The following is a 24275-nucleotide window of genomic DNA, read 5'->3' as shown; positions in this document are numbered from 1 at the left end:
TTTCCATCAATTTCTCGTCCTTCTTCTTCATAATTATCCATCTTCTTTGTGTTGTGAATTTTCATGGAAAATTTTCGAGTCAATTGAACTTGTTCGCCTCCTACATCATATTTCGTTAGCGAAAACATGTAGACACCATTTTCGGAACATTTTCCATCGTTATTAAATATTTACATATAAATATTAAATATCCCTTCCGCTCATCTTAATGCAGAAAATAATGCTTTTCTATTACCCCATCGGCACAGCCCCCCTTTTTTCCATGTCATCTCGGATAGCCCCCCTCCATGATGAGTGACCGCTCTCGAATACGGGCATACACCTTTTGTAATACCTACATTTGTATAGAGTGAAATTTTATCTCTTTTAATAAAAACGTCAGGCCTGAAAGGGTTAAATTTCGCTTTGATGTGGATTACCTTTGAGGCCTATTGGGGTATTGGGGGTGTTTCCTTTCACCGCCCTCTTTTTTATGTCTCTTTTTTTTTAACCCGTAGGTATAAACATTTTCTTGTCAACAACTACCTATCCCATTCTATTCCTTCTCTTCTTTTTCCTTATCTTCCTCTCTTTGTTATCTTTCTCCTCCTACTTCTACGTCTTGTTTTCGTCCATTCCTCTTTCTTCTCCTCCTCCTCAAGATACAAGTATTATGTACCTATTTATAAAATTGTTGACAAACTTATGTACATATTTGAAACACCGATCCCCCCCCATCCCCCCTTATGTCTTCCTCCTTCTTCTCTTTCTTCCCTTCCTCCTTCTGCCCCTCCGGGGGGGGGGCTATCCGAGATGATATTTTCCCCCGCGGCGGCGGTGGCGGCACGACTGTGATTTGGGAATGGCCGCGCCACAGATGGTGTGAAGCGGTCCATGGTTCTGCAGGTGGCCGAACATTCCGACGAGCTGGAGACCCTTCAGCGGCTACTCCACTTCCCGGAGGAGGTAGCGGCGGCCCTCACAGAGACCGAGTACCGACTATTCTACAATGTGCCGCCTATTGACTATCTACGCCAGGTGACGCTGGATGTTGGCGCCCCGTCAAATGCCGCCCCGAAGAGCTCCGTCCGCACACTGGTCAAACGATTCAAGGAGCGGCCCTCACAGAGACCGAGTACCGACTATTCTACAATGTGCCGCCTATTGACTATCTACGCCAGGTGACGCTGGATGTTGGCGCCCCATCAAATGCCGCCCCGAAGAGCTCCGTCCGCACACTGGTCAAACGATTCAAGGAGGTGAGTGAGAAATGTGTTTGCTTTTCAATACCTACCTAGGAATTTTGCTACTTTTTTACATAGGAACCTTGGTAATATCTACCAACCTCAGTGGTGTAGTGGTTACCACGCTGTACTTTGAATCTGCGGGTTGGTGGTTGGAGTCCAAGTCAGGTCATAAAATTTAGCGTAGTGTATTAAGCGGGGAACAATATTTGTGATAAGCGTTTATGCTTAACACGATTAAAAAATCCTTCCTTGAAAATTAGCTACCTATCTGTTTCGCAAAAAATTTCGAGCGGTTGTTCGTAGATATTCCTTCTTTCCTTCTTCCTTTTCTTTCTTTCTCTTTCCTTCTTTTATTTCTTTTTTCTTTCCTAATTCTTTTCCTTCATTATTTTTCATTTCTTTATTCCTTCTTTTCTTTCTTCTATTCAAGGAGGTGAGTGAGAAATGTGTTTGTTTTTCAATACCTACCTAGGAATTTTGCTACTTTTTTACATAGGAACCTTGGTAATATTATCTACCAACCTCAGTGGTGTAGTGGTTACCACGCTGGACTTTGAATCTGCAGGTTGGTGGTTCGAGTCCAAGTCAGGTCATAACTGTTTGTTTTTCAATACCTACCTAGGAATTTTGCTACTTTTTTACATAGGAACCTTGGTAATATCTACCAACCTCAGTGGTGTAGTGGCTACCACGCTGGACTTTGAATCTACAGGTTGGTGGTTCGAGTCCAAGTCAGGTCATAAAATTTAGCGTAGTGTATTAAGCGGGGAACGATATTTGTGACAAGCATTTATGCTTAACACAATTAAAAAATCCTTCCTTAAAAATTAGCTATCTGTTTCGCAATAAATTTCGAGCGGTTGTTCGTAGATATTCCTTCTTTCTCAATTAAAAAATCCTTCCTTAAAAATTAGCTATCTGTTTCGCAATAAATTTCGAGCGGTTGTTCGTAGATATTCCTTCTTTCTTTCTTTCCTTCTTCCTTTTCTTTCTTTCTCTTTCCTTCTTTTATTTCTTTTTTCTTTCCTAATTCTTTTCCTTCTTTATTTTTCCTTTCTTTATTCCTTCTTTTCTTTCTTCCTCCCTTTTCCTTTCTTTCTTTATTTCTCTCTCTCTCTTTCATTCCTTCTCTCAACCTCTCTTTGACATCAATTAATTTTCTTACTAAGCAGGTAGGTACAACGAATATGGAAATATCTACCTACATACTAGGGTATCTACCTGTCTACAAGGAATATTAATGTAGGTAGTTTCCTAAGTACCTCCCTATCCGGAAAAATAATAATAATAATAAGGCACAGGTGGATAAAAATTTCCCCGTGTGCTAAATAGTTGAGCGTGGTGAAAACATGGATGGGTGACAGGGGCCCCCCGACCCTGATCCTTCAATCATTTTGCTTTCACTTCAAATGGAAAAACTTTCCATAAGCGCTGAAATGGCGTGGAAAAACCCCCACAGACACCTTTTAGATGGAAGATTGATGTATGATGAACTAGGTAGTTCTCTTCTACCCAACTCTTACCCTTCCCCTCTCTATCTCCCTCCCTCTTTCTCTTTCCCCCTCTCTCCGTCTTTCCTCTCTCTCTCCCTCTTTATCTCACTCTCTCTCTCTCTTTCTCTCACTCTCTCTCCCTCTTTCTCACTCTCTCTCTCTCTTTCTCTCACTCTCTCTCTCTCCCTCTTCCTCTCTCTCCCTCTTTCTCTCACTCTCTCTCTCTCCCTTTTTCTCTGACAATCTCTCTCTCTCCCTCTTTCTATCACTCTCTCTCTCTCTCTCTTCCTTTCCCCCTCCCATCTTCTGTTTCGATTGAATAGATTAGGTTAAGTACTTCCTTCTACCCAACTCTTACCCTTCCCCTCTCTATCTCCCTCCCTCTTTCTCTTTCCCCCTCTCTCCGTCTTTCCTCTCTCTCTCCCTCTCTCCTTCTTTCCTCTCTCTCTTTATCTCACTCTCTCTCTTTCTCTCACTCTCTCTCCCTCTTTCTCTCACTCTCTCTCTCTCACTCACTCTCTCTCTCTCCCTCTTCCTCTCTCTCCCTCTTCCTCTCTCTCCCTCTTTCTCTCACTCTCTCTCTCCCTTTTTCTCTGACACTCTCTCTCTCTCCCTCTTTCTCTCACTTTCTCCCTCTCCCTCTTTCTCTTTCTCTCACTCTCTCTTCCTTTCCCCCTCCCATCTTCTGTTTCGATTGAATAGATTAGGTTAAGTACTTAGTAGGTCGCTATACATTAGTATGTATACTTGGGTGGGGTTGAATGCACATCGATTCCCTACATGCATAGTTACATACCTATGTACTTACTGAGGTTATACCTACATTAAAGATATAGCTGGGTACATCAAGTAGGTATCTATACCTATCTACCTGCATTATACCTACCTACATCAATTACCTACCTATTTGAGTTTGAGTGTTAAAATCTGGCAAACGACATGGGATTTCCTTTCTCTCTCCTCTCTCTCTCTCTCTTTCTCTCTCTCTCTCTCTCTCTTTCTCTCTCTCTTTCTCTTTCCTCTTCTCTCCTTCTTTTCTCTTATCCCTCTCTTTTCTTTTGTTTTTTTTTCTCTCTTTCCTTCATCCCGTCTCCCGTCCTTCTTTTTCCTGTTTTTTTCTCTCTCCCTTTTTTTCCTGTCTTCGTTCTCTATTTCAGGAATCGAATAGTCGAATGAAGAAATGATAGATTGATTTCGCCCAACAAGTAGCCGCTGACTGCTCATACTGACCCTGTCCTTTCTGGTCATTAATAAACTCTCCAGGGAGAGAGAGAGGGAGAGAGATGAGAGAAGGAGAGAGAGAGAGAGGGAGGGAGAGAGAGGGAGAGAGAGAGGGAGGGACAGAGAGAGGAGAGAGAGAGGGAGGGAGAGAGAGGGAGAGAGAGAGGGAGGGAGAGAGGGAGAGAGGGACAGAGAGAGGAGAGAGAGAGGGAGAGAGAGAGAGGAGAGAGACAGAGAGAGAGACAGAGAGATAGAGCGAGAGAGAGAGCGAGAGAGAGAGAGCGAGAGAGAGGGAGAGAGAGGGAGAGAGAGATTCTCTCTTCCGATCTATTCTTGTGTTCACTTAACCAAATTAAAAGTATTTCCTTTGGGCTTTTCTCTCTTTCACAGTTTCACTTTCTCCTTCTCTCTTCCCACTTACCTAAGAGCCCGTTTCTCTTTGTCTTACAAATAGTTTTATGTACAATAAAATATTATTATTATTATTATTATTATTATTATTATTATTATTATTATTATTATTATTATTGTAGGATGAGAAATCGATTTACCATTCAATTTCACACGCGATTGCATTTGGAATTTTCTCTCTGGTTGTACCAAGGCGGATTTTCAGATCAACAATTCCTTTTCTAGTCAGTTTGCCATTTCCTTCGAATAACAAGGCTGGGTAGACAACAGGTAAGTAGGTGTTTATAGGGACCTAACTGTCTGAGAGATCGTTGATCGAACGAAGTGAATTTAAAGAGGTTTGATACAGGGAAATGTACTTTTTTTTTAAGAGGTTTGACAGAGGGAACTGTAACTGCTATGGTCTTACCCTCCCGAAATCGAAGAGAGAAGGAACACAGGATAGAAGAAACCCAGCCGTTCCGAGAACGAACATTATCCCATCAGCTTAGTTGGTAGGATAAAATCCGCCCGGGCGGATTTTATCCTACCAACTAAGCTAACTAGGCTGGCAAAAAAATCGAATGAAACTCACGACAAGTGAGAAAGGGACTTTACATATACAACAACTTTACCAACACCGGTAGCCACCTACCTGTACACTCCCGAGTTAGCCGTTTCTTAACATTGATACACAAGAGGACTGTTTTGTCCCAGGGTACAGAAGTTTCGAACGAGTCTCCAATGAAGTAATAGTCACACGCAAAATCCTGAAATATCAATTGAAATTAACAACAGCCTAGAGTCAATGCCCTTGCTAATAGCAAAGGTGGGGGGGGCTTGGGGGGCTTAAGCCCCCCCAAAGTTATCAGGGCCTCTTACACTAGATAAAATTGGATTTCAGAATAATAATCCAAAACACCATTTTTTACTTTTATCCTATAGGAAGGAAAGTAATGTAATCGGGTCAAATTTTCGATGGTCAGTTTTTAGTGCCAAAACACGTTTTGAGGTCCCTAGAGCTTAAATCCAAAGTTTCAGCCATTGGTCCGTGTCTGTGTCTGTGTGTCCGTGTGTCTGTAAACAAAATATCTCGAGAACGGTAAGAGGTAGAGACTTGAAATTTGGTATGTAGCTGTCAAATGTGACAAGGATGCGACACGAAACTTTTGGTTAGGATCGGTGCAACGGTTGGCGGCATTTTACCGCTTTTTGGCGGTTTTTGGTGTAATTTAACAATATCTCGGGAACGGTATAAGCTAGAAACTTGAAATTTGGTATGTGGTTCACTAATGTGACAAGGATGCAACACAAAACGTTTGTTTGAGATGGTTGCTGCGCTTGGCGGTATTTTTACCGCTTTTGGACAGATTTCGACCGTTTTTTGGCGGTTTTCAGCTATAGCGACAAAACGGTTAGAGATATTGTAAAAGTTAGGGTAAAAGAACACTCAAATAAGCATCATTCAATAGGATAAGGAAAGTCGTGTGATGTTCACACCAGATTTGCATTGAGTTGCTGGAATATGGGCAACTTCAATTCCGCCATGGAAATCATAGGCGGACTTAAGTAAGTAAAGGAAAGCATTTCCTTTTTATTAAGCTTGATATTGTTTGTGACAAAATTAAAATACAGTCCTAGTTAGCTTGGTTTTTAGCGCGTCTGCCTTGTAAGCGCTAGGTCCCAGGGTCGATTTCCGTCTTGGGCGGACCTTATCCTGAACGGATAAGGTTCTTTCTAGGAACGGCTTACTTTCTTCTCTCTTTGCTTTCGGGATCTTAGCAGTTGTTCCCTCTATCAAATAATTTTTACCCTCACACATGGCCGTGATGTTTAGCGTGTAATCAAATAAATAAAATAAAATTTTCACCCTCTTAATTTTCGAGGGATCTGTAAGCATTGAGTTGCTGGAATATGGGCAACTTCAATTCCGCCATGGAAATCATAGGCGGACTTAAGTAAGTAAAGGAAAGCATTTCCTTTTGATTAAGCTTGATATTGTTTGTGACAAAATTAAAATACAGTCCTAGTTAGCTTGGTTTTTAGCGCGTCTGCCTTGTAAGCGCTAGGTCCCAGGGTCGCTTTCCGTCTTGGGCGGATTTTATCCTGAACGGATAAGGTTCTTTCTAGGAACGGCTTACTTTCTTCTCTCTTTGCTTTCGGGATCTTAGCAGTTGTTCCCTCTATCAAATACGTGACAAAATTAAAATACAGTCCTAGTTAGCTTGGTTTTTAGCGCGTCTGCCTTGTAAGCGCTAGGTCCCAGGGTCGATTTCCGTCTTTGGCGGATTTTATCCTGAACGGATAAGGTTCGTTCAAGGAACGGCTTACTTTCTTCTCTCTTTGCTTTCGGGATCTTAGCAGTTGTTCCCTCTATCAAATAATTTTTACCCTCTTAATTTTCGAGGGATCTGTAACAACGAAGGTCATATCGTTTCTAAATTGAAGGAAGTTCGCGCGGGTAGGAATCGAACTTGAGACCTGGCGCTTACAAGGCAAGCGCACTACCCTCCAAACTAACGCAGCTGGCATGAAAATTTGTAATTTACGAAATAAGATAAGAGGTTCAGCAGTATAGCTAAGTATTGAAATTCCTTTGGTGTCCCGCCATGGATTTCCAGGAGTTTCCAGGTTCCCGCCTCTCATCCTGGTTGCAATTTCAGGAGCAGGGGTTTCTTTCGGCCTCCAATGACCGTTTTATCCTCCATTGTAGGCCGGCGGAAACTACTTGCTTCTGAATTGCTCGATCTACCCTGCCGGCCGCTGCGCTGGTTTCAAAGGCGAGATGGTCCAGTCTCTAATTCTTCACCAGCTTTGGAGTTGGCTCTATGATGTACAAATCGATGCGTTCCCGATGAACCTTCTGAATTTCGAACCCGAAATCCCGAAGAACCAGAAACCATCTGAATGAACTCTTACAACTTTATTGTTGTAAAAGAAAAGAAGAAGAAGAAGAAGAAGAAAAAGCTAACACCTATGAGCACCCTGGGATGTGTTTCGTAAGCTTCGTAGTTTCGTTCCCACACGCGAGCGATGCCGCGCCGTCTTATATTGAGACCTTCTATGAGTCCTTGATCGAAAACCTTTCAAATGTCAATCTCGTTTCAGATCCACCAAACTGAAGCCGTTCTGGCTGTCCGTATACGACAAGGAGTCGCTGCCCGTATACGAATTCCTATCCGTGGCCTTACTATCTGTCGAGTACGAGAGGGCGTTACGACGGGCTCTGGAAATGCCAGAGTGTCGGGTGATTCCGTTCTTCGGCGAGTTTATACGAGACCTCAAGTCTATCCTGGCTACCACGCCTAGCCTGGTGGTTCTCTCGCCTACCTCCGGGATCACCAAACAGTTAGAGGTGAGTCAAACTCGGTCCTTAAAGGTGTGTCCGCACATAGTCGACCGGCCGTCGACTGTGTGGACACACCTTAACAGTTTCGTATATGTATACCTACTCGTACTTTTCGGTTTTCTCTCTCGCTCATGTTGAAATCTCTTTTTCCCTCCCTCCCCCTCCTTTTGCTCTCCATTTGGAGCATCCTCCCTCCCTCCCCCACTTCTCTCTTTCTCTCTCCCACGGGGCAAAGTGATGGAAGAATTCAAGTGCAGACTAGAGAGAAAAAAAAAAGTTTGAACCTCCCGAGAATTGAACCCTCACACTCCTTGTTCCAGTTCATTTCCGATTACAACGGGGAGGACCACTACTTCACGACCTCCCTCCCTCCCCCACTTCTCTCTTTCTCTCTCCCACGGGGCAAAGTGATGGAAGAATTCAAGTGCAGACTAGAGAGAAAAAAAAAGTTTGAACCCCCCGAGAATTGAACCCTCACACTCCTTGTTCCAGTTCATTTCCGATTACAACGGGGAGGACCACTACTTCACGCGGAGTGCGGGTAGCGGGATGAGTGCAGCTAGTCCACAGCCGGGACCTAGTCGGTCCCGGTCAATATCGAGCGACCTGTCCCCGCATACGTCGTCCACGGATGTGATAGACAAGATCAGTCCCACGCACAGGTTAGTATTTCTACTGATCTAGTAGGAAATTCATTCCAATAGGAAATTCATTCATACAGAGAGTGGGCAGAGACACAGGGATCGAAATTGGTTGAGAGGCTTCGTACATCGACCCGTCCCATGGTGGAACCATTAGTCCATAGTCCATGGATCTAGTACTCTAGTAGGACTTCAAGTCCCTTTTCCTCATTAAGCTATTATTGTGTTCAAAGTCTCAAACACTATTTAGGGCAAATTTTTAGACCTCGGCTGGGATTCAAATCTGCGTCTTCAAGCTTACTGAGCTATCGTTTCAAGTTCCATATTACCGAGGTAGATATTAATTAACTTGGAGGATTTGTAGACATTGTATGATTTCAACGTTCATAAAAAAATATCCACTGTAGAAAGTGTCACAATTCACATATTAATGAACTTTCTATTCTATTCTGTTGTTTTCTATTCTCCTATTCTACTTTATTCTATTCTGTTCTATTCTATTCTACTCGTATTCTATTTTATTCTTATAGTATTTAATTCTATTCTATTCCAGAGGCGTTTGGGAACTTTGTAATAGGAAGCAAGAGTATAAAGAGAACTCAGTTTGAAAGTACATACTGCTTCTCTCATGCAGTAAAAAAAATCCATGTCTCACTAAAATTTTACTCTCTCATCCACACTTCCAGTATTCACACCTCCAGTATAGAGCGCTCCTATCTAGTGGATGAGGAGGAGGGGATATCCGATCCAGAGTTCTATGATCCTGTCCAGTCATTAGCCCATGACCACGGGGTTAGCTTCATCTCCACTAATAACATCAACCATCATCAACTACAGGTTAGTATTGACATAGTTATGACCGAGTTAGTGGACATTAAATTAAGCCCATGTCTTCAAAATTCCAATAGGGTCTTTCGACAAATCCAACGCCCAAATTTCGGGGTTAGCTTCATCTCCACTAATAACATCAACCATCATCAACTACAGGTTAGTATTGACATAGTTATGACCGAGTTAGTGGACATTCAATTAACTCCATGTCTTCAAAATTCCAACAGGGTCTTTCGACAAATCCAACGCCAAAATTCCAATCCTTTGAAAACTGAGCAAATAACGCTCGAATAAGAATAATGCCGATCTTATCACAGTGTCCAGTCATTAGCCCATGACCACGGGGTTAGCTTCATCTCCACTAATAACATCAACCATCATCAACTACAGGTTAGTATTGACATATAGTTATGAACTTATGACCGAGTTAGTGCACATTAAATTAAGCCCATGTCTTCAAAATTCCAACAGGGTCTTTCGACAAATCCAACGCCCAAATTTCAATCCTTTGAAAAGTGAGCAAATGACGCTCGAATAAGAATAGTGCCGATCTTATCAGAACTCTTTCTCTCTCTCTCTCTCTTTCTCTCACTCTCTCTCTCTCCCTCTTCCTCTCTCTCCCTCTTTCTCTCACTCTCTCTCTCTCCCTCTTTCAGAGTTTTCAATTGATCCAGAGTTTAAGGTATACTGGCCTGTGTAAATCAAATGGTAAAGATCGGCTATAAAAAGACTGCCTCTCCATTAGCAGTAGAGTGTTATCGATAGACGTTTCGGCAGAATCTTATTGCACATCTAGATTCTAGAACATACGAGTTAGATAGGAATATTCCTACCAAATTTCAGCTTCTTGAGAGTTTTCAATTGATCCAGAGTTTAAGGTATACTGGCCTGTGTAAATCAAATGGTAAAGATCGGCTATAAAAAGACTGCCTCTCCATCAGCAGTAGAGTGCTATCGATAGATGTTTCGGCAGAATCTTATTGCACATCTAGATTCTAGAAAATACGAGTTGGATAGGAATATTCCTACCAAATTTCAGCTTCTTAGGGGTTGTGGTTCTGGAGATGAGCGATCAATGTATGAAATATGAATGCGTGAATAGGTTTAGCTTTATAATAGGTAATAAAGATGAAAATTCTATCAATATTCGATTTTATCTACATGTTTTGTTTCTATTCTATTCACAGATAAGGGGTTGTGGTTCTGGAGATGAGCGATCAATGTATGAAATAGGAATGCGTGAATAGGTTTAGCTTTATAATAGGTAATAAAGATGAAGATTCTATCAATATTCGATTCTATCTACATGTTCTGTTTCTATTCTATTCACAGATCCTGCAGCACGGGGTAACCATGGCTCACTGGGAGGCCGAGAGTAACCGCACCGCCCTAGTGTATATTCGACTGGAGCGCAGTTGCGGCACGCTTACCTGGGGTAAGACGGCATGGTCTGCTCTCAAGGCAGGTCCGGCCTCTTCTTCCGCACCTGACTATAATCTTGGTGTCAATCCGGAGGACATGGTGAGTGACGAATAATAACCATGATAGTAAGGAAGTTTTTATTTTTCGACAAATTAACATTTAAAAAAAAGAAGGTTTTTTTCCCCCCGAGATAGTCAACTATCCGAATACCGATTACGCGCAATGCGCAATGTTGGTTAACTTCAGTGATCTATGAGGAACTGGTGCATTCAACGTGCTAATGCCGCTGCGATGGCTCGACCGTTCCGAGAACAAACATCTGTTTGAGATAAAGTTCATCGCGAGTGGGAATCAAACCCGCTACCGAGCACTTAGAAGGCAGACGGCAGACGTGAATGGCTTTGCTTCAGTGATCCATTTGAAACTGCCACATTCAACGTAAAAAAAAAAAAAAAAAATCAACGTAGGTACTATCGTCGCGCCAGCCAATGGCTAGTCTCAAGATTGAATGAGAAGGTTTCGATTCCTAACTTCTTGTTTCCCCATTGGCTCACCAGGTACCGACAGCACTACGTCACAAGCTGCTAGGCGAGGTAGGATTTCCAGGGCTGGAAGAGGGGTTTGTCGAGCTTAGTTACGTGAAGGAGGTCAGTCTAGGAGGACGGGATAAGGATCGAGATCCAGACCTGGTTAGTGCTCTCAGACGCTACTCACTGGACAAGCATGCTACCACGGAATGTGTCATTGCATTGGTGTATGGGAACCATTTGAGTGACAATCGGACCCTGTATCTACTGTGTCCGCCCCTGCTGTGTAGGTAAGTGTATTTCTTTAAAACCAACCTCACTGGTGTAATGGTTAGCACCGTGGACTCTGGGTCTGGAGGTTGGTGGTTCGAATTTAAGTCAAGTCCAAACTTAGCGTAGTGCAATCCGCGAGGAACGACATTTGTGACGAGCATTTAATGCGGGAGCCAGTAGTACATTTATGGCAAGTAGTTGAGAGAACTGGAAAGGTGTTGTGATGGTTGACAGAGTGTCAGAGACAACTCTGACATCGTGTTTCTTTTGATGACACTTTTTATATACTCTTTGATCTGAGCAGCAAATACTTTGAAAGTTTAAATAGGTTTTCCGTAGCCTTGCAAATGGTTCCCATAAAATGACATCATACAAATATAATTTTCCATCTTCAAACCAAATAACAAACCCTTCTTTCCTTCATCAGAATCTGGCATGAAGGTCTCTGCGCCGTGGTACGCGCGCTCAAGCGCGAACTCCAAATGACTGACAGGCGCATGTACTGGCTCAAGGAGCAATACCTGCAGCTCTTCTACGACCAGGACTGTTCAGGCCCTCTGATAGTCGACGCTATCCGTATCTTCGGCGGGCGGGACTGGGCAGCAACGACCAGCGGGGCTGGAACGTCCCCACCGGATAATGGCACGCTGCGAAGAGGAACCTCCACTAAGTTCCGCAAGAAGCGATCCATTGGGAACCTCCAGATGTTGCGGGATGGGTTGGAGCCAGGCGGGTCCAAGCGGAGTGCGGGTAGCGGGATGAGTGCAGCTAGTCCACAGCCGGGACCTAGTCGGTCCCGGTCAATATCGAGCGACCTGTCCCCGCATACCTCGTCCACGGATGTGATAGACAAAATCAGTCCCACGCACAGGTTAGTATTTCTACTGATCTAGTAGGAAATTAATTCATACAGAGAGTGGGCAGAGACACAGGGATCGAAATTGGTTGAGAGGCTTCGTACATCGACCCGTCCGATGATGGAACCATTAGTCCATGGATCTGGTACTCTAGTAGGACTTTCAGTCCCTTTTCCCCATTAAGCTATTATTGTGTTCAAAGTCTCAAACACTATTTAGGGCAAATTTTTAGACCTCGGCTGGGATTCAAATCTGCGTCTTCCAGCTTACTGAGCTATCGTTTCAAGTTCCATATTACCGAGGTAGATATTAATTAACGTGGAGGATTTGTAGACATTGTATGATTTCAACGTTCATAAACGAATATCCACTGTAGAAAGTTTCACAATTCACATATTAATGCTGCAGCACGGGGTAACCATGGCTCACTGGGAGGCCGAGAGTAACCGCACCGCCCTAGTGTATATTCGACTGGAGCGCAGTTGCGGCACGCTTACCTGGGGTAAGACGGCATGGTCTGCTCTCAAGGCAGGTCCGGCCTCTTCTTCCGCACCTGACTATAATCTTGGTGTCAATCCGGAGGACATGGTGAGTGACGAATAATGACCATGATAGTAAGGAAGTTTTTATTTTTCGACAAATTAACATTTAAAAAAAATAGAAGGTTTTCCCCCCGAGATAGTCAACTATCCGAATACCGATTACGCGCAATGTTGGTTAACTTCAGTGATCTATATGGAACTGGTGCATTCAACGTGCTAATGCCGCTGCGATGGCTCGACCGTTCCGAGAACAAACATCTGTTTGAGATAAAGTTCACCGCGAGTGGGAATCAAACCCGCTACCGAGCACTTAGAAGGCAGACGGCAGGCGTGCTAACTAGAATGGCTTTGCTTCAGTGATCCATTAGACACTGCCACATTCAACGTAGGTACCAGCCTAGTTAGCTTAGTTGGTAGTGCGTCTGCCTTGTAAGCACCTGAGTATTGAGAATCATTGCTCCCTCCAGCAGCAAGCGCGCATGGCACAGATATTCCAGGTAGGTGCGCTTGTCATTTCTCCAAAGCGAAATCAGACATTCATAGCCAGCCTAGTTAGCTTGGTTGGTAGCACGTCTGCCTTGTAAGCGCTACGTCGCGGGTTCAATTTCCGCCCGGGGCGGATTTTATCCTGAACGGATAGGATTCGTTCTCGGAACGATTGGCTTTCTCTTATCCTGTCTTCCTTTTCTCCTCGTTTTCGGGCAGTTACACCTTGGTAGTTACAGTTCCCTCTATCAAACCTCTTCAAAAAATAATAATTCGTAAATTGATTGATTCTCACGGAATGTGTCATTGCATTGGTGTATGGGAACCATTTGAGTGACAATCGGACCCTGTATCTACTGTGTCCGCCCCTGCTGTGTAGGTGAGTGTATTTCTTCAAAACCAACCTCACTGGTGTAATGGTTAGCACCGTGGACTCTGGGTCTGGAGGTTGGTGGTTCGAGTTTAAGTCAAGTCCAAACTTAGCGTAGTGCAATCCGCGAGGAACGACATTTGTGACGAGCATTTAATGCGGGAGACAGTAGTATATTTATGGCAAGTAGTTGAGAGAACTGGAAAGGTGTTGTGATGGTTGACAGAGTGTCAGAGATAACTCTGACATCGTGTTTCTTTTGATGACACTTTTTATATACTTTTTGATCTGAGCAGCAAATACTTTGAAAGTTTAAATGGCTTTTCCGTGGCCTTGCAAATTTCTCTCTCTCTCTCTCTCTCTCTCTCTCTCTCTCTCTCTCTCTCTCTCTCTCTCTCTTTCCTCTTCTCTCCTTCTTCTCTCTTTCTCTCTCTCCCCCCGTCTTTTTTCCTTTCCCTCTCTTTTCTTTTATTTTTTCTCTCTTTCCTTCATCCCTTCTCCCGTCCTTCATTTTCCTGTTTATTTCTCTCTCCCTCCCTTTTTCCTCTCTTCGTTCTCCATTGCGGGAATCGAATAGTCGAATGAAGAAATGATAGATTGATTTCGCCCAACAAGTAGCCGCTGACTGCTCATTCTGACCCTGTCCTTTCTGGTCATTAATAAACCTCTCCTGGGAGAGAGAGCGAGAGAGAGGAGAGGGAGAGAGAGAGATGAGAGAGAGAGGAGAGAGAGAGGGAGGGAGAGAGACAGAGAGAGAGAGAGAGGAGAGAGAGAGAGACAGAGAGAGGAGAGAGAGAGAGAGGAGAGAGCGAGAGAGAGGGAGGGAGAGAGAGAGAGAGAGACAGAGAGAGAGAGGAGAGAGAGGGAGAGAGAGAGGAGAGAGGGAGAGAGAGAGGGAGAGACAGAGAGAGAGAGGAGAGAGAGGGAGAGAGAGAGGAGAGAGAGGGAGAGAGAGAGGAGAGAGAGGAGAGAGAGAGGGGGAGAGAGAGAGGAGAGGGAGGAGAGAGAGAGGGAGAGAGAGACAGAGAGAGAGAGCGAGAGAGAGGGAGAGAGAGAGATTCTTTCCTCCGATCTATTCTTGTGTTCACTTAACCAAATTAAAAATATTTCCTTTGGGCTTTTCTCTCTTTCACAGTTTCACTTTCTCCTTCTCTCTTCCCCCTTACCTAAGAGCCCGTTTCTCTTTGTCTTACAAATATCAATTATCTAGTACCTACCTATAAAATTAATTAAAAAATAACATGAAATTGAATTATTATTGAGAATGAATTATTTATGTAAGATTAATTAATGAGAAGTAATCATTTATGTAAGAATTAAAATTAAAAAGACAAATTAAGAATCGACTTTCAAAGAAAATTCTAATTATAAATAAAAAATTCCAATCAACATATTTATTTGTTGGTTATTTTCAACCAATCTAAATCTGAAAGGAAATCATTTGCTTTTACTTAAGTAAAAAAAAAAATAAAAATTCAAAATGCAAAATCGTCGAGGTGAAACTTGGTAATCATTATGTCATTATATTCTATTTTTAAATTAATTTAATTAAATCTTTACCTGGTAATGTATTTCAGGTGAGCTCATGGGTGACTCATCTGATAATCACCCAGCCTGCGTACGAGGACAGGAAATGTGTCCTATCCTGTATACTACGGGTTGCATTGAGTTGCTGGAATATGGGCAACTTCAATTCCGCCATGGAAATCATAGGCGGACTCAAGTAAGTAAGGGAAAGCATTTCTGCTCTCAAGGCAGGTCCGGCCTCTTCTTCCGCACCTGACTATAATCTTGGTGTCAATCCGGAGGACATGGTGAGTGACGAATAATAACCATGATAGTAAGGAAGTTTTTATTTTTCGACAAATTAACATTTAAAAAAAAGAAGGTTTTTTTCCCCCCGAGATAGTCAACTATCCGAATACCGATTACGCGCAATGCGCAATGTTGCTTAACTTCAGTGATCTATATGGAACTGGTGCATTCAACATGCTAATGCCGCTGCGATGGCTCGACCGTTCCGAGAACAAACATCTGTTTGAGATAAAGTTCATCGCGAGTGGGAATCAAACCCGCTACCGAGCACTTAGAAGGCAGACGGCAGACGTGAATGGCTTTGCTTCAGTGATCCATTTGAAACTGCCACATTCAACGTAGGTACTATCGTCGCGCCAGCCAATGGCTAGTCTCAAGATTGACGGTGTGTTTAAGTACCGGGCTAGGATGAGCTCGGACCACTTTCTGCATTTGATTAATCCTGATCGAATTCTCCTTTACAGAGGCACGAGCCAGACTCAGGGCTGAGGTCACAGCATTGTCTCTCATTCGAGGGTTTTGCCCGGTACCTCATGGATAAGGACAATTTCGCGTTTGCCTCGGAACGGATGTGTCCGGATGATTTAGACATGGAAATGCCTCTGTCCCACTATTTCATCGCGTCCTCACACAACACCTATCTTACTGGACATCAGCTCAAGGGTGAATCGTCTGTGGATTTGTACAGTCAGGTGGGTATATTTTCACTAAAATGGGCTTAGACTGCGAAGTTACTAATCAACTAGTGGTTCAATGTATCTACTATAAGAACTCACTAAAAAAAGGCCTTTACAGAGCCTCAAACTCAAAAGGCCTTATCTAGCTGAAACTATTGAGAGTATTGAGACGATTTCTTTTATGGATTGAACGATTTTGCCAAATTCTATGAAAAACATTTCAACTATTTCATCGCGTCCTCACACAACACCTACCTTACGGGACATCAGCTCAAGGGTGAATCGTCTGTGGATTTGTACAGTCAGGTGGGCATTTTCACTAAAATGGGCTTAGACTGCGAAGTTACTAATCAACTAGTGGTTCAATGTACTATAGGAATTCACTAAAAAAAGGCCTTTACAGAGCCTCAAAAGGCCTTATCTAGCTGAAACTCTATTGAGAGTATTGGAGGCGATTTCTTTTATGGATTGAACGATTTTGCCAAATTCTATGAAAAACATCTCATTCTATTCTATTCTACCATTCTATTCTATTTTATTCTATCCGTGGCCTTACTATCTGTCGAGTACGAGAGGGCGTTACGACGGGCTCTGGAAATGCCAGAGTGTCGGGTGATTCCGTTCTTCGGCGAGTTTATCCGAGACCTGAAGTCTATCCTGGCTACCACGCCTAGCCTGGTGGTTCTCTCGCCTACCTCCGGGATCACCAAACAGTTAGAGGTGAGTCAAACTCGGTCCTTAAAGGTGTGTCCACACATAGTCGACCGGCCGTCGATCGATTGTCGATTGATGACCGTCGACGGTGTGGACACACCTTAACAGTTTCGTACATGTATACCTACTCGTACTTTTCGGTTTTCTCTCCCCTATACCCTATACCTATTGTCTACAATCGCTCATGGGATTTTTGTCGAAATATCTTCTTCCCTCCCTCCCCCTCCTTTTGCTCTCCATTTGGAGCATCCTCCCTCCCTCCCCCACTTCTCTCTTTCTCTCTCCCACGGGGCAAAGTGATGGAAGAATTCAAGTGCAGACTAGAGAGAAAAAAAAAGTTTGAACCCCCCGAGAATTGAACCCTCACACTCCTTGTTCCAGTTCATTTCCGATTACAACGGGGAGGACCACTACTTCACGAGAATAGGCCCCGGGGGCCTCCTCAATCTGGACAAAATCTACAAGACCCATGCCGTCATGGACAGGATAGCCTCGTTCCATCTACACTATCACCAGAGGGAACACGACACCAACCCTGTGCGGGAAACCATGAGGTGAGAAACCATAGTGAAGTGTGAAACAATGAGAGAAACTATAGTATAGATATGAGATGAGATGAGAAACCACAGGGGAATCATAAGGTGAATGGGAAAACAGTGAGAAGAGGTTTTTTTTTAAATTTTTATGAATGTAGGTAAATTTTTTTACAACCAGGTTTGCATACGATAGAGGGAATAGAGGGAACGTTTGATAGAGGGAACTTTAACTGCTAAGGTCTTATCGTCCCGAAATCAAAGAGAGAAGGAATAGAGGAAAGCCAGTCGTTCCGAGAACGAACCTAACTGTTCAGGATAAAATCCGCCCCGGGCGGGAATCGAACTAGCGCTTACAAGGCAGACACGCTACCAACCGAGCTAACTAGGCTAGCGTACTACCTTTAGGCATATTTATTATTATTCACCTTTTCTCATTTTCAGACAGGCTCGGCGTTTTTCGTTAACCTCTTAAATTCAGTGATCCTAGAGGTCGATCACCTGGCAAGAATGGACTCCTCAAGAAGTCAAGACCATTCATTGGGCCAAAACCAGTGATAGGCTCTCTCTCTCCCTCTTCCTCTCTCTCCCTCTTTCTCTCACTCTCTCTCTCCCTTTTTCTCTGACACTCTCTCTCTCTCCCTCTTTCTCTCACTTTCTCCCTCTCCCTCTTTCTCTTTCTCTCACTCTCTCTTCCTTTCCCCCTCCCATCTTCTGTTTCGATTGAATAGATTAGGTTAAGTACTTAGTAGGTCGCTATACATTAGTATGTATACTTGGGTGGGGTTGAATGCACATCGATTCCCTACATGCATAGTTACATACCTATGTACTTACTGAGGTTATACCTACATTAAAGATATAGCTGGGTACATCAAGTAGGTATCTATACCTATCTACCTGCATTATACCTACCTACATCAATTACCTACCTATTTGAGTTTGAGTGTTAAAATCTGGCAAACGACATGGGATTTCCTTTCTCTCTCCTCTCTCTCTCTCTCTTTCTCTCTCTCTCTCTCTCTCTTTCTCTCTCTCTTTCTCTTTCCTCTTCTCTCCTTCTTTTCTCTTATCCCTCTCTTTTCTTTTGTTTTTTTTTCTCTCTTTCCTTCATCCCGTCTCCCGTCCTTCTTTTTCCTGTTTTTTTCTCTCTCCCTTTTTTTCCTGTCTTCGTTCTCTATTTCAGGAATCGAATAGTCGAATGAAGAAATGATAGATTGATTTCGCCCAACAAGTAGCCGCTGACTGCTCATACTGACCCTGTCCTTTCTGGTCATTAATAAACTCTCCAGGGAGAGAGAGAGGGAGAGAGATGAGCGCGAACTTCAAGGAGAGAGGGAGGGAGAGAGAGGGAGAGAGAGAGGGAGGGACAGAGAGAGGAGAGAGAGAGGGAGGGAGAGAGAGGGAGAGAGAGAGGGAGGGAGAGAGGGAGAGAGGGACAGAGAGAGGAGAGAGAGAGGGAGAGAGAGAGAGGAGAGAGACAGAGAGAGAGACAGAGAGATAGAGCGAGAGAGAGAGCGAGAGAGAGAGAGCGAGAGAGAGGGAGAGAGAGGGAGAGAGAGATTCTCTCTTCCGATCTATTCTTGTGTTCACTTAACCAAATTAAAAGTATTTCCTTTGGGCTTTTCTCTCTTTCACAGTTTCACTTTCTCCTTCTCTCTTCCCACTTACCTAAGAGCCCGTTGAACGGGTTCCCCCCCCCCCCCCCCGAGATAGTCAACTATCCGAATACCGATTACGCGCAATGCGCAATGTTGGTTAACTTCAGTGATCTATGAGGAACTGGTGCATTCAACGTGCTAATGCCGCTGCGATGGCTCGACCGTTCCGAGAACAAACATCTGTTTGAGAACCCGCTACCGAGCACTTAGAAGGCAGACGGCAGGCGTGAATGGCTTTGCTTCAGTGATCCATTAGAAGCTGCCACATTCAACGTAGGTACTATCGTCGCGCCAGCCAATGGCTAGTCTCAAGATTGAATGAGAAGGTTTCGAACCCTAACTGACTGTTTCCCCATTGGCTCACCAGGTACCAACAGCACTACGTCACAAGCTGCTGGGTGAGGTAGGATTTCCAGGGCTGGAAGAGGGTTTTGTCGAGCTTAGTTACGTGAAGGAGGTCAGTCTAGGAGGACGGGATAAGGATCGAGATCCAGACCTGGTTAGTGCTCTCAGACGCTACTCACTGGACAAGCATGCTACCACGGAATGTGTCATTGCCCTGGTGTATGGGAACCATTTGAGTGACAATCGGACATTGTATCTACTGTGTCCGCCCTTGCTGTGTAGGTGAGTGTAGTATGATGAGAGAACTATAAATTTGTTATAATAAATTGTATTTTCTTCTTGGAACCGATTCCGGTGGAGTACCATTTTGGATTTCCTGGCGCTATCACGCCAAAAGGGGGGAAATTCCGAAATTAAAATACTATATGCGAGTGTCAGAGATAACTCTGACATCATGATTCTTTTGATGGCACTTTTTTATAATTTTTGACCTGAGCAGCAAATACCTACTTTAAAAGATTAAAATGACATCATACAAATATAATATTCCGTCTTAAAACAAATAACAAACCTCTCTCCCTCATCAGACTCTGGCATGAAGGTCTCTGCGCCGTGGTACGCGCGCTCAAGCGCGAACTTCAAATGACTGATAGGCGCATGTACTGGCTCAAGGAACAATACCTGCAGCTCTTCTACGACCAGGACTGTTCAGGCCCTCTGATAGTCGACGCTATCCGTATCTTCGGCGGGCGGGACTGGGCAGCAACGACCAGTGGGGCTGGAACGTCCCCACCGGACAATGGCACGCTGAGGAGAGGCACCTCCACTAAGTTCCGCAAGAAGCGATCCATTGGGAACCTCCAGATGTTGCGGGATGGGCTAGAGCCCGGCGGATCCAAGCGGAGTGCGGGTAGCGGAATGAGTACAGCTAGTCCACAGCCGGGGCCTAGTCGGTCCCGATCCATATCGAGCGATCTGTCCCCGCATACGTCGTCCACGGATGTGATTGACAAGATCAGTCCCACGCACAGGTATGTTAGTTCCCAGAGTACAATATTGTCTTGCTTCCATGGTCAAAATTAAGACGGTAAGGTCCAGTTATAAGGAGGCTCTAGCCCGAGTTCTAGCTAAGGGAGAGGCAAGAGATTAATTCTTTTAAAATAGTCACTTTTGTGTCTATCACGTATAACTTTGAGGTCGATTACCGGAATGTGTTCAAATCTTGAAATCTTTTGTATTGTCTATCAAACCATTTGGGACGAAATTTCCGGTCTCATTTAAGGATTTGGGATTAATATTACCGAGGATACCGACTTATTGACTGGGAGGATTTGATACTCTATTATTTCTACTCTAATCTTATTCTATTTCATTATATTCTTTTCTATTAAGTTCTAATATTCGATTCTATTCTATTCCAGGGATCTGTAACAACGAAGGTCATATCATTTCTAAATTCAAGAAGGTTTGCCGCGGGTAGGAATCGAACTTGAGACCTGGCGCTTACAAGGCAAGCGCACTACCCTCCAAACTAACGAAGCTGGCATGACAATTTGTAATTTACGAAATAAGATAAGAGGTTCAGCGTCCTATAGCTAAGTATTGAAATTCCTTTGTTCTCGTGTCCCGCCATGGATTTCCAGGAGTTTCCAGGTTCCCGCCTCTCATCCCGGTTGCAATGTCAGGAGCAGGGGTTTCTTTCGGCCTCCAATGACCGTTTTATCCTCCATTGTAGGCCGGCGGAAACTACTTGCTTTTGAATTGCTCGATCTACCCTGCCGGCCGCTGACTTCAAGGACAAGATGGCGTTTTCACCAGCTTTGGAATTTGGTGTATAATGTTTAATGTATCCTACCAGGTGTACCGGAAGGCACGCGAACTTCAAGAGTTCGGAGCGTCGTCGGGCCGCCCGGCCTATATTAACACGAAATAGATATTAGAATATTAAGGTTTTTCAGCTTAAACTTCCTTGGTGGAAATTTTGAGAAACTGAGAACTGAGACGTAAGGTGTGTCCGCACATAGTCTATCGACATCAGCTGAAACCGTAGACTACGTCGACAACATAGATTCACCTCTTCAATCGACGCCGACGGTTGATACGTTAGGACAGCTTTAGAGTTGTTCTACGCGCCGCAAACGTTACAAACGCCAATTTTCGTTTCAGATAAAATTTATTTTATATTTATTTTTGTTTGCTTTGTAATTCGCTTGTTTTTAATATCTAATATAAATGAAAAGTATAACATAAACGTGCAAACTAAAATGAGGAGCTTACACCATGGTTCTATAACTCATGAGACCACACTAGACTTTACCGACTTTGTGCTCATATTTCGTTCCTTTAGGTAAAAATAATAAACCTTTCTTAGTTTATTTTATGGGGAGGGATGTTTTTTAACATGCGCCTTTTTCCGTCAAGGCAAACTGTGCAATAAAATTATAGCTAAACGATAAATTAAACATTCCCAACGGACCTGCTGTAGAGTTAAACCGCTTTGGAGGATTTTTTTTTAATGCTCGAAAAATATTTTATATCAATTGTCAAAATGCCAACAAACTCTTGCACTCGGACCATCAACCTTCCAATTAGAAGGCCACTGCATTAAACCTTGGTCCTTAACCCCCTCAGTTCTCAGGTTTGTTGTACTCTCTTTTATTTCAGTTTAAGAATGAGGAAAGACATCAAAGATCTGTTCGAACAGTTTGCCCAATCTATCCGGAGTCTGTCTGACAATTCACTGAACGAGGGTTCGAGTTCCAGAGCTTCCCCAGAACCACCGCATGTACACCAAAAAATACGTGAGTTCCCTCGGAATTTCACCTTTTAGAATGAGCGGAGTGGAGTGAGTATTGGGGAAACTCTGCACAATGTTTGTGTATATCACAGCCAAGGGTCTCCATTTTTTTTTTTTTTTTTTTTTTTTTTACTCTGGTAATGCTACCACTGCCAGTTAATCATTCAAAGTACCTACCTACTCAGTTGTCCTCACGAGGCTGATTGGACTCGAAACTTCATCCCTGCCGGAAATCGCACCCGGAACCTCCAATGTGCAAGCCTCGTACACGGCCACGGAGATGGAGGTTGCTTCGAAAGTTTTAGACACTATGACATTGGCGAATTTGCCCATTTTCCTTAATTTGCCCATTTTCCTCTCTTTTCCCCTCAGCTTTCCTCACTCGCAATAGTTCGATAGAATTGTCCGACGCCAAATCTGATCCCGCCCACGAGAAGAAAGTCATCTATGATGCCATCTCTGCTGCCAGCATCATTGCTAACTGTGCCGGGGTAGATACGTCCAAGTCTAAAGTCATCACGCAGAGTAGCTTCAGCAAATTCCTGGAAACCAAACAGCTGGAGGTGTTGAGTGACGAGGAGGTGAAGAGCTTAATCCAGGTAAAGTATAGGTTTAACGATGAGCTTATTCCAGGTCAGTATCGGTTTAACTAATGGCCGAGGCCACAGTTTCCATTTAAACAATTTACACAAAATTTTAAATTAAGACAAATCTGAAGAAAGAAAAAAAAAATAAAAAGTCATTAATCTTAATTGATGGAATGACGACAGTGAGGTCTACGCTTTAGTTCGACAGATTTGCAACTATTGCATGTGTTTGAATTATCGATTTTGATGAAATTTGGTACCGGAATTCAATACACATCAATACACGTTGCTCATTGAAATTTGGACTCCCAAAACTGAGCAGGGCGCATTTTCGGTCCACTGATTTCATCTCCCAGTACATCCTACATCCACATGAGTCGTCCTCATAGAGGTGTGTCCACACATAGTCGACCGGCCGTCGGTCCGCATCGATTGATGATCAATCGTCTTCGATCTAGGGCCGTCGACTATGTGTGGACACACCTTAAACCCATCAATTGTTTCTGCATTTGATTAATCCTGATCGAATTCTCCTTTACAGAGGCACGAGCCAGACTCAGGGCTGAGGTCACAGCATTGTCTCTCATTCGAGGGTTTTGCCCGGTACCTCATGGATAAGGACAATTTCGCGTTTGCCTCGGAACGGATGTGTCCGGATGATTTAGACATGGAAATGCCTCTGTCCCACTATTTCATCGCGTCCTCACACAACACCTATCTTACTGGACATCAGCTCAAGGGTGAATCGTCTGTGGATTTGTACAGTCAGGTGGGTATATTTTCACTAAAATGGGCTTAGACTGCGAAGTTACTAATCAACTAGTGGTTCAATGTATCTACTATAAGAACTCACTAAAAAAAGGCCTTTACAGAGCCTCAAACTCAAAAGGCCTTATCTAGCTGAAACTATTGAGAGTATTGAGACGATTTCTTTTATGGATTGAACGATTTTGCCAAATTCTATGAAAAACATCTCATTCTATTCTATTCTACCATTCTATTCTATTTTATTCTGTCTTCAGGTATTACTATCAGGGTGTCGATGTGTGGAGTTGGATTGTTGGGATGGAGATGATGGCAATCCACAAATCTACCACGGACACACATTCACCACTAAGATCTCATTCCGATCGGTAGTGGAGGCCATCAACAAGAGCGCCTTCATTACTTCCCCCTATCCTGTGATATTGAGTATTGAGAATCATTGCTCCCTCCAGCAGCAAGCGCGCATGGCACAGATATTCCAGGTAGGTGCGCTTGTCATTTCTCCAAAGCGGAATCAGACATTCATAGCCAGCCTAGTTAGCTTGGTTGCTAGCACATCTACCTTGTAAGCGCTACGTCGCGGGTTCAATTTCCGCCCGGGGCGGATTTTATCCTGAACGGATAGGGTTCGTTCTCGGAACGATTGGCTTTCTCTTATCCTGTCTTCCTTTTCTCCTCGTTTTCGGGCAGTTACACCTTGGCAGTTACAGTTCCCTCTATCAAACCTCTTCGAAAAATAATAATTCGTAAATT

At 43.6% G+C, this 24275-nt stretch overlaps 1 protein-coding gene across 1 annotated transcript in view; it reads left to right on the top strand.

Moving 5' to 3' along the window:
* Positions 1-786: 786 nt before the first annotated feature.
* LOC103509757 (1-phosphatidylinositol 4,5-bisphosphate phosphodiesterase epsilon-1-like) overlaps positions 787-24275 on the top strand; it is a gene marked incomplete at its 3' end in the record, with an annotated part of 32559 nt that continues 9070 nt past the window's right edge. Inside the window, 16 exon segments of the mRNA XM_026824028.1 lie at positions 787-1160; positions 5834-5899; positions 7439-7685; positions 8172-8341; positions 9007-9157; positions 10484-10672; positions 11131-11390; positions 11801-12244; positions 12611-12818; positions 19396-19655; positions 19961-20404; positions 21643-21720; positions 22038-22174; positions 22543-22769; positions 23299-23526; positions 23780-24004. Of these exon segments, the coding sequence (XP_026679829.1) occupies positions 874-1160; positions 5834-5899; positions 7439-7685; positions 8172-8341; positions 9007-9157; positions 10484-10672; positions 11131-11390; positions 11801-12244; positions 12611-12818; positions 19396-19655; positions 19961-20404; positions 21643-21720; positions 22038-22174; positions 22543-22769; positions 23299-23526; positions 23780-24004 (3621 nt within the window).

This window comes from Diaphorina citri, unplaced genomic scaffold (genome assembly GCF_000475195.1).
Source record: "Diaphorina citri unplaced genomic scaffold, Diaci psyllid genome assembly version 1.1 scaffold526, whole genome shotgun sequence".
NCBI classification, from domain to species: domain Eukaryota; kingdom Metazoa; phylum Arthropoda; class Insecta; order Hemiptera; family Psyllidae; genus Diaphorina; species Diaphorina citri.
Note: the sequence above shows the minus strand (reverse complement) of the source record. Positions and strands in the feature narration are given on the sequence as shown.